This window comes from Pocillopora damicornis, chromosome 13, assembly GCF_964200805.1.
Source record: "Pocillopora damicornis chromosome 13, jaPocDami1.2, whole genome shotgun sequence".
Taxonomy (NCBI): domain Eukaryota; kingdom Metazoa; phylum Cnidaria; class Anthozoa; order Scleractinia; family Pocilloporidae; genus Pocillopora; species Pocillopora damicornis.
Genome location: NC_142682.1, coordinates 341,323 through 352,330, shown reverse-complemented (window position 1 = coordinate 352,330; position 11,008 = coordinate 341,323). Strand labels below are relative to the sequence as shown.

The window sequence follows — 11,008 nt, the reverse complement described above, 5'->3', positions numbered from 1 at the left end:
GACAATAGTATAAAACACATTTTCAATTCTCTTTCTGCTGTAGTAAGAAATCAAAACAGTGACTTAAGGATGCTCTCCTTTTCAGCCTGCATCCCTCCTGGAGAATCCATTACTGCTACTAGTGGTCACATTTCCAGCCCCAATTTTCCCAACAACTATGACGCAAACAGGATTTGTACCTGGAATATCACAGTACCCGCTGGGAAAATCATCAAACTAACCTTCTTGAACTTTACCCTGGTAGCAGGTGAAAACGATGACTGTGTTGGAGCGGCAGCAAATAGTGCCCGAGTCTTTATCACAAACGTTGCCTCTCATGGAGGAAAACCTAATGACTTTAAGATCTGTGGTCAAAAGCTTCCCCATCCTGTGTACTCCGAGGGAAATGTCATTCAAGTGAGATTTGAATCGCTCACCGGCCATGTAAACAAAGGGTTCAATGCAACCTTTCAGGTGATAGATGGAGATTCACGTAAGAGCTTTTTCTTCAGGTGTAGTTTATGAAACATGTATAGAAGTGTACTGAGCATGTACTCTATTGAAGTAAGCGAGAATTTTGTTGAGTATAACCTGAAAATAATGAGATAGACAATCTATGAACAGCTATAGTCTGTAGAAAGAAAATTGAATGTATTCAAGCCTTTCACTCGGACGCAAGCTTTTTATATTTCATGTCGGTTACACTGATATATGTTTAAACCCGTCAACATACGGAAAAGGAGCTGTAGACTGTATTGGAAATCAACCAGTTAACCACAGTGGAGTGTAAAAATCAATACTAAAACAGTTTTGGATGCCTGACAGTCTTTGTTACTCTTTTTAGTGTGCCCAGCAGATATGATCCTCGATGAAACATCAGGTTCTTTCGCCTCTCCATTTAATCCAAGAAACTATCCATCCAACCAGACATGTAGCTGGAATATTACAGGGAAACAAGGATACCGTGTTGAGCTCACAATACCAGACTATAATCTTGAACGTTGTGGTGGCGCTGCTTGCTCGTGTGATTATATGGAAGTTCAGAATAGCTTCAGTGATCAAGTGCTGCCTGGAAAACTATGTGGTACACCTAGGTTTACTCCTGTAAAGTTTTATTCACTGCAGGAAAGCTTGAGGGTGGTTTTTGTGTCCGATGATGCAAACATGGATTATGACGGATTTGGGGCAACTTACAAGCTGTTGAACTACAGTCCTCCAAGTAAGTAGAGAAAACAACTTTGGTACATCTAAGAGATCGTATCAAGTGACATCGCTTGTTTGCTGCTTAACTGCCACAAAAATTAATAAAAGACTTATACTTTTCTCTTCTACTTATTTAGGAACAGTAATTAATCATCACCACGAAGGGGAGGGGGGATGGAGCATTTTGGTTGCTTACCAACAAAATTTACCCGATCTCTGATATTCTGTAATATTCTTATATTCCGCCCTTAGTGGCAGCTAATTGGCAGTCAACTTTGTAATTTTTCCCATTTAAACTCTGTTGGCGACGACTGACCCATCTACTCCACCTCAAAACCATGATAGTTTCCCCACAAAACTCCCTACATCCCTTCCCCGGGCTATCAGATAGTAGGTTCCTTACTACATTGGTCTGAGATCACCATCTTCAATATATTTTTTTTTTTGCAATTGTGCACTGCCCAAAGTCAATCTTCTTTTTGAGTGCCATATGCGTAGCTTCTCTTCCACATCAATCCATGATTAGTCTCCCACATTCACATAGACATTGTCTTTTTTACAGTTTGTCCAAGGGAAGCAATTCCTCTCTCAGGCAGCGGCAAAATAAGCAGCACCAACTACCCAAAGAGTAATTACACTGCTTCCAGAAACTGTACCTGGAACATTACCGCACCAGTTGACAAAAAGATACAGTTTGAGTTTACTGACTTTGCCTTAAGTGAGTGTTCAGCCAGTCTTTGTTCGGATTCTTGTTCTTATGTGGAGCTTTATAATGGTGGGTCAACAGGTTCGCCTTTACTGGGGCGATTTTGTCAGGGGTCGCCATGGAATGAGCTTCAGTTCTCGACTGGAAACCAATTGTCTGTGATGTTCCATCCTGGACAAACAGTTGCTCGTGGATTTGAAGCACAATTTTCTGTACTGTCTACCACAACAACATTACCTTCAACAGGGACAAAAGCGACGAACGAAACAACAACAAGTACTGAATCAAAAATAAGAACTGATTCAAGAATGGCAACTACGACGAGTTGTAAGTACTCTGTGAACTTTCTTTGCACTGAATATTTCAGATTAATCAGACGTTTGTTTTAATTAGAACAATTAAACCGCAGCCACCATCCTCTTTCATCGTCTTAACCTTGAAATTATCTTGAAATGCTTTGCTCTTTCAGTGACTGGTTCCAAATAAGAGGCAACATGTAAGCTCTGCCAAACATCCTTTATTACTTTTTTACAATTGCAATAGTGTGTTCGTTCAATGAACAAAATAATGTTGGTGGCTGGGGGGTACTTAGCTTTCAAAGAAAATATTTAATATACAAAGACGTTTTTATTTTAACTATCTTATTTCGAAGTAACAAATCTCGGTTCTCGCCAAAAGTACCTTAACCCTTAAAACGACCCTGTTCTTTGTGAGCCCATTACAGGCTGACAATCAGTTCTTTGAAATGATTCATAAGTGCGATAAATCCAAGGGGTGGGGTGAGGTTTGTGGACGACCTTCTATTGGGTTGACAGATTACATAAGTGACTGAAATTATTAGAGATCTTTAACCTACTTATCTTTGACAATCAATAATCATCATATGCTATTACTAAAGTAAGCAGTTCTTAAAGACTTTCTAAACTTTTTCAATTAATTGTAGTGCCAAAGAAATCCTTATCGGCAGGTGCCTCCGTAGGAATAGCATTGGGTAGTGTGGCTTTTGTTCTACTCGTCTTTATAATGGTTTACTCTTGCCATCGTCACGGTGAGTCCGTTCGCTTCCTTTCCTTATGGGAGAAGGGTCTGATGCAACAATCACCTCCCAGTTCGTCCTGTGCTGAGTAGGATACCTTACTTTTGAGATTTCTTATGACGAGGATAGATGATTAGGCCAGTCTACTCCTTGAAATTTCTTTGAGGGGTGCTAAAAGTTTTAGTGGAGAGAACTAGTGGGCTGCATTAGAGGACTCTACGAAGTCTCGCATTTGCCTCTCCTCAGGGGATCGTAGACTCTTCCGGGAGTGTTAGAGGTCTTTATCTGGGCGGATTTTAAGAAATATTTTCCTAGGGCCAAACGTGGAACCCGCTATTATTTGGGAAGAAACTCTCTATGTCTTTAGTCCTCGGGAGAGTTTTAATGGAGGCAATTGGTATGGGAAATAAACCATTCTTAGCGGTACCAAAATTCGAACCATATTCCTCTCTTGGGATTCTGCCCTCAAACCTGCTCTCGACGTTAGAATAAATTGAAGAGTGCAACATCCCGTAATTTGAAACATTGCTTATTCAACAGTTAAAAAGAACAAGAGAATCATTTCTCCGAGTAACGAAGGCACTGAAATGGAAGAAAACCAGCAAAGAAATAAAAGCGGATGTGCACCCGACACCTGAACATGAGTTACGACAACCCTAAGCTATTTGGATCAATTGTTTCATTTCATGTATATTTAGGCCTTAAAAAGCCTCATTGGGTAGCAGTCAATTGATTTCTTTTCCTCGATGACCGCCGAAAAAACTGAAACGAGCTCACCTACCAGCCGCTTTACGGGATTGTGGGCTCACAATCTTTTCCATTTTCAGGGAGGAGTTTTCAGGGATAACAAAAGGGGATCACAACTCAAATCATCCCACCTTCCTTGTCCCTCAGGGGATGAATAATGAGCGGCCCTTTTGAGTCAGTTCCACAAATTAATTTAATTAATTATTCTACCCTATGTCATGACAACAATTAACAATTGGTTCATACGTCAGTGTGCGTTCATCGAGATATGAAGCACGCAGGAAGTTTGGAGAGCACGAAAGATGCGTAAGAGTTGCTCGAGGCGTAGCCGAGGGATCTCGAGGGATATGCTTGCTGACGTCATGAGCGTGCACAATAGGAATGTGAAGCACGCTCGCGCAATTGAATTTGATTAGACAAATTTACTAGATATGTTATAAAACGATTTGATGAATGATTTATCCAGTGAGGTTTAATTGGGTGAAACTAACAGATTGTGCGAAAGTACGACAATAGCTCGTAGTTGTCATTTAACCTGGTTCGCCTGGGCTCACAGTAAATGTTTGCGTAATTCGATGTTTAAAGTACAATAAAGTAGTTTTCAATTGAATTGTTTCGCTTTATTTCTTACTGAAATTGGCCATAATACCTTGCACCACTACCCCTACCGCATCCTTTCGGCGATGTACGTTGGATAACAATTGTTGAATATTCTTCAGTATAATGTAAAAAAGGTGTGAACAAGTCTGACCCCAGGATTCTGTAAAACATCCATGCTTGACTAGTTTACACTATTATTTGTATGCTGTGGCTTAATGGTGGAGTGGCACTTCTTGCGCAACATCGATGGAGCTGACATCCCAAATTCTGTGTCGAACTCTCTAAACTAAAGCGTTCCTCAGGTATGACAAGACAAACTTTATTATTTCATACTGACCTCATGTTTTCTTATTAAGTACACTAATAACTTGAACCGTTTCAGCGGTTTATAGAAAGAGCAGGTGGAGGGGTTTTCCTGGAAGAGAGGCTTGTTAGAAACTTTTCTCACGTGGAGGACTTGCTAGAAAGAAAAGGGAACAAGAGGATGTTCAGGGCACATGTTCAGGGCACATGTTCAGGGCACATGTTCAGGGCACATGTTCAGGGCATATCTATAATCTCTTGGGAATTTTTAGTTAAAAAGTCTTAGAGGTCTAACCAGTGAAAGCCTGTGAAATTTTGGTGTTGCTCCTGTCTTACAAGATGCCATGCTATACAGGCAGCTCAGTCGGTTGGAATCTGCGAGAAAGGTCTATTTTACAGGTTAGGATCGACAATTTCTCGAAAGTCGAAAGGATCTACCTTCACTTCACAGTAAACTCCAGCTCTCTCACCCACTTGAGAGAGGCGTCTAATGTGAGTTAGGATTACAATCCTGAGTGGCCTTCATTAATAACAAGTATTAAAAGTTTTCTTACCTACAGCATCCATATGGGAACACAACTGAGCTAAAAATCTTGCAATAAACTTGCGTCTCACAAAAAACCTTAAAATGCTAGCCTTAAACCAGTTTAAGAGATCAGGTGCTCAGAAAATACACGGAGGAGTCAGTTTTAATGGAAGTTCGTAGTCCAAAATTCAGCTGAGAATTCTCTGTGGTCTCACATAGAAACCATTACAATTCACAACTTCTAAGAGAAGTCGACAGGAGCTTTGTCCACTTTCCCCCTTGGCTCAGATGACCTCGAACTTCCTTGCATTTGGGATGAACTGTTTCTAATCCTTACTTGTATTTGTTGCAGTTGCCTCCTTGACTCTAGTGACAAGTGATCGTAAGTACTGATAATCTTTTTATATTTCTATATTTTAATGAATAGTTTTGTTTCGTATTTAAGTCGACAGGGTTTCTTACTTATTACTAACGATAATGATTGAGTTGGTGCGTAGCACATTTTCAATTCGACATTGCTAAAACTTTTATCATTTTTAAAGACATGGTAACAACAAGTATAAAAAACAATTTCAAGTTCTTCATTATCCAGTTCTTTCGTCTACAGTAATAAATCGATAGAGTGACTAAAAACTCCTCTCTTTTTCAGCCTGCAACCCTACTGGAGAATCAGTTAATGCTACTAGTGGTCACATTTCCAGCCCCAATTTTCCCGACAACTATTTAACTGACTGACAATACTTTTAACGTTAGTTAACATTTATTCACCGAAGTGGAGGTGAATAGTGGTAGATATTTACCGAGCCGAAAAGTGGCGAAGTGAGTATCCAGCACTTTTACCCACAAAGACAGGTGACTACTTATTATTCATTTTTTTACTATAAACCACACAGATAGCAAAAAAATACGTTTACTCCTTACAATATACCGAAAAATGGTCGGAAATTAATTATTTGGCGCGCGATTTAGGTAACCGGTTCGGAGGTGAATGTTACTTGCTATTCAAAACCGAACCAGCCAATTAGGGCGCGAAAACACTTTTCACTTGTGTGGTATTAATACTACTGAATTTAAAAAATAATTGATAAGAGGATAAAAAGTAGTTAGCTTTTTTAAGTTTAAAAAGCAAATATAAATTATTTGAATGGAATAGCTGATCTTTCGCCAAACGTGCCTTAACCCATTAAACGAACTCCATGTCGATAAGCTCATCCGGCAGGCTGACAATCAGTTCTTCCAAATATTTCGGTGGTGTGAGCGTTTGAACGTTTTAAGCTCGCGATCGTTCTGAATGGTTTATCCGACCGGCCATGTTTGATTTGGAGTTAGAGTGGCCAGTGGGGGTAAGGGGAAGGGGAAGGGTGAGAAAGGTGATTTTCACTCCCCTACCTCCCCTACCCCCTTCCTTATTTTTGACCGTTGACCGTCGACCGCCTCCTTGGTACAAATTTCTTTTTCTCCCCACCGTTCCGCTGCCGTTAAAAACAAAGATGGCGGCCATAAAAATTCTGAGCACTCGCCCGCCAGAATTACCCCTGCTCTCCGCGCTAACGTAACATGGAATCTATTTGTTAAATAGATCTAACCTGTACCCAGTGTAACAAGTCATGAGATTTACTATTTTCTTGTTATTTTTTCAAAGGAATTTGATCGTATCTTTAGTTATTTAGTATCGATTGACGTAAACATACCCACTGGAACCGATTTGTTTTAATAAATAGATCATGCTTCTATGACATGATTGTCTGAGCATTTCTCTCTCTTTCTGTAATTTATGTTACCTGGAAACCAACAGTACATAGCAAGGGCTATTGTTTTCAGCATATGTTTTGGTTACAAGCCTTCTCCTGAATGGATTGAAACATGTGATCCGGAAAAACTAGTTTGCGATACACAATATTTTTAAGAGTTTCAGGACTCCATATGTTGAGTAAGTATTCTAAATATGTAAAATCAAATAAATCGGACGTTCAATATATTTTCCCTGGCTTGCTGTATATTACTCTCATGACTGCTATGCACGATTGCATCCATACAAGAACTTGCACCAGCAAAGTCCAGCAGAGGCATATTGTGAAAATGGCGGCAAATTTGAACGTAATCGAAAAAATTATTACAGGATTCGCAATTAGATCAGTTCAAGAACAAGGTTTGTTGGGTCATGAGTACTGTCGGTTGACAAAGAAAAAAGTTTTAGACTGCAGGTGGCACAAGAAAGGGGTAATAGAATTCAAGTTTATGAAGAAACCGTGTGCTATGTGCATGTGAAGTAGACTGAGGTCGAAAGGTTACATCATTTCTATTTTCGTCGACGGGAACGCGTTTGTTTTTTTCGAGGTCTGGAGTTTCGTCGAGTGGAATACGCTGGCATCTCAGTGGTTGACAATTCCAAGATTCTCGGGGTTTTAAAGCACGCAGAAAAGCAATATGAATTCTATATGGGCATTGCAATTTTTTTGTGAGAATATGTAAGTGAATTTTAGTGACCAAAAGATACAATAGTCTTTGAGAAACGTGACCGAAGATGTGAACATCAATGGCTCTGATTTCAAATGTGTGATATTCCGATGGACAATAACAGAGGAGAAATATGGTTACCATATATTGTTCTGTTATCGTTCAATATTTTTCTGTTATCGTTCAATATTTTTCTGTTATCGTTCAATACATTTGGCAAAGGGCTACTTGATTAACAGTCTTCCCCTCTGAACACAAAAGACTTCAAAGTTGTTTCAGCGGTTCTTCTTATCAAAATGATGTCCATTTCAAAAATAAAGTTTGACATGCATGCCGTCTCGATACTACTTCGCGGAATTTTGAACAAATTTTTTTCTTTCAATCTTTGTATTTCCAGTACTGTTTTAACCTAATCACCTTCTTGTGTTGAAATCAGGACCGGGTTCAGAGCTAACTCCAAAATTAACATGTAAAAATTAACAAAGTTTTTAAATCCCTACGTACAGTTATCTCACTTCTCCGACTGGTGAACTCATCTGATAGTAAGTACTGTTAGTCGGCGGCATTTACTATTATTTAGGCAATTTTTGTTTCCCAAGGATGCTTTATGATCATCAGATATGACATGGGAATGGACAGATATAGCTGAAAGCATGAAACCATGAAAAATGGCGCCATGAATTGGTTAACAATTGCTCGAGCATCGTGCGCTGATGTCCTTGTTTGTGCTATAACGTGTCGATATTCGTAGGGGATGCATATGATATTCGTGAGGATGTTTTCAACAAGCAGAGCAGTCTTTCCTAAACTTGTCAAAGCATATCTATCACTGAGCATTCTGTAGACCTTTCAAGGATTAAATTTGTATATTTCTGCACGTTTTGACTTGAATACCATAAATTCACCCATACAAGCTAATTTGAAGGCCTGTATGGGGTTAACTGATAAGTGACAAATGGCAAAAATTTTAACTGGCAACTGGCAAATCGTTGGAAATCTAACTGACAACTTACATTTGTGGTGGGCTTTTACTGACAGTTGGCAAAAGACCGGATCGCCCGAAATATCCTAAAAAACTGGATGTAAAATCAGGAAAGTTGATTTATTTTGTTCAATAAAAGTACGCTTTTTAATACGCATCAGCAAGAGTACGCGAGAGTGTCATATTTTGTTAATAATTGCCGTATGGACCATCCACATCAAGGTCATATGTCACATATCGGTTGTATTGTCTTTGATACCCAACTCGATCGTCAGATTACGCGATGGCCGTCAATGCTGGTATTTTAAAAGCTGTTGTAAGCTTTTATCGAATTGATTCGGAAACGGCATTTGAGCGTCACGTAAGCCGTATTCCTACTAAATGTAAACACCGTATGGACGCTGAAAAAGCACCTTATTTCATTCCTTGGCTTATGGAGTTGTTCAGTAAATATGGCCTCGGAGATTTTGATGTGAAACTTTATCCCATGGCTCCGAAATCAGGGGGGACGAGCAACAATTTTGCCTTAACTACGAACGAGCGATGGGATCTGGAGCTTCCTACCATACTGGCTGGAACAGGAAGCGAATTAAACAGTATGTATTGGAATGGTTGGGTATTTGGTATTGATATAAATGTATCAGTTAAAAGCCTGCTCTGTAGTGTAGAACACCTATAGATACCGATTTATAAGCATTAAAGCATGAAGCGCACGTCTCTTCTAGATGCCGTAAACAAAGAATCGTATGTACATGACAACATCACAAACACCGTTTCTGAGGTGAAACAACGGCACAGTATAAAGGAAACCACAGCAACAAACGGCCCTGAAGGAACTGTGTCTCATAAAATTCAAGTCTCACTTAAACTTCTCGAAGAAGGAATGCGCTGCCTGCACAACAGCATAGCTTCAATTAACAACGATTATCTTGAAGACATTGAATTGTGCACGTTACTCACAATTGTTGTGGAGAATCTATACGTAGTCTCCCATTTTAAGGATGAAACCTTCACCGCATTGCCGTATTCCCAAGACTTTGGAATAATTACCAACCAACTATTTTGCTCATGAAAAATCCTACTATCGTGTTCCCCACAGCACCACAGAGTTTGCAAGTGTCAACTTTATATATGCGACCGCTACCTTCAGAGGAGATCAACCCCGAGACTGAAAGTGCTATGAAAGAATCGGGAGTGGAAGCGTAGAAGAGGACAGTGGGGGTTTTTCCTTGCCCTACTTTTGAAGGATCCCCTCGTCAAGGAGAGAAGGAGAAATGAACTAGTTTTTTACTGACAACGTCAGTAACGTCAGAGCACATTTTATGGCTCGACAACAACGACACTGGCGACAAGTTCGTTTTCTCTGAGGTAAAAAATAAAAGACTTGTCTCTATTAGCAAGCCTAATGCTTGTGTTTGTGTTCACTCGTTTATAGCTTTTCCGACTGCCTCAAGCTGATGCTAAACTTAAAGGAAAACTGTTCATTACAAGATATCAAATAAATTTTCTCTCTCTGATATTCTTGATGGAACTATGTAGCTCCAAATGCAATGTCAGTGGCTGCTTTTGCAAACTTGAGGTCGAACTCAAACCTGTGAGCACGTAGATTGCAAAATCTGTCAAAAGACGACCAAAAAATATGATGCCCATCTTGTCAGGTTTAATGGGCTAAGTCACGCAATTCGAAGTAATGTAACAATCACGAGCAGATAGGAACTCACTGTACACCATTATAGACCGCGTGCTTATTGACGAGATCATTACTGATGCTTCCGGTTTGAGATCTCACAAGTTCCCTCAAGAGGAAGCGGATAGAATTGAACGACTGTTGAAAGATGACATTGCCTCTGACGACGAACTCGTCGAAAATGAAGAGGTATCCGATGAGGATTCTACTGATGAACCTCCTAAACGTGCGTTTGTAAGCACCAGGTTGGGGAATTCAGCAACTCGCTTACAGCTGTTTTGATTTATAACCAGACGTGTTGAGGACACTCTTTGCTAGTTCAAAATGGGTAAACTGGATAAACGGGCAGGGTCACGTGTTTCTTATCAGCCGAATTATGAACTCTTAAAATGAAAATGGAAATATAACAATCACATCGCCGAAATCACGGGAACTCAATAAAGGAGGAGATTTAAAGCTTTGTAATTTTCACGTTCGTACTAATTGATATCAATTTTGATTTAATTAATTTAGTGTTTGTTAAGTTTATCTTCGATAACAGTCCGCTTTGATCTCCTCCTATTTTTAACACCTGTGTCTATTTTTTTTCGGCTTTTACCTTTTTTTCTGACGTTCTTTTGACGTTTTAAGCTGTTTTTGAAATGTGTCAGTTGATTAGAGAAACAACATCCTTCAAAATCAATTTCTCCAAATTTATTCTACTATTACTCGATCATAATCGATCTACAAAGAAACTGCTTCGCAGCATTTGTATAACCCTTTTTACAGTTCCCGGCGCCATA

At 39.5% G+C, this 11,008-nt stretch overlaps 1 protein-coding gene across 1 annotated transcript; it reads left to right on the top strand.

Annotated features, from left to right (window-relative positions):
• Positions 1–69: 69 nt before the first annotated feature.
• On the top strand, positions 70–3,562 carry LOC149034886 (tolloid-like protein 2). The gene is made up of 5 exons (XM_089192445.1): positions 70–472; positions 824–1,198; positions 1,745–2,215; positions 2,832–2,936; positions 3,465–3,562. Exons 1-5 carry the CDS (start codon positions 70–72, stop codon positions 3,560–3,562), a joined length of 1,452 nt encoding a protein of 483 aa, XP_089048571.1.
• Positions 3,563–11,008: the final 7,446 nt, after the last annotated feature.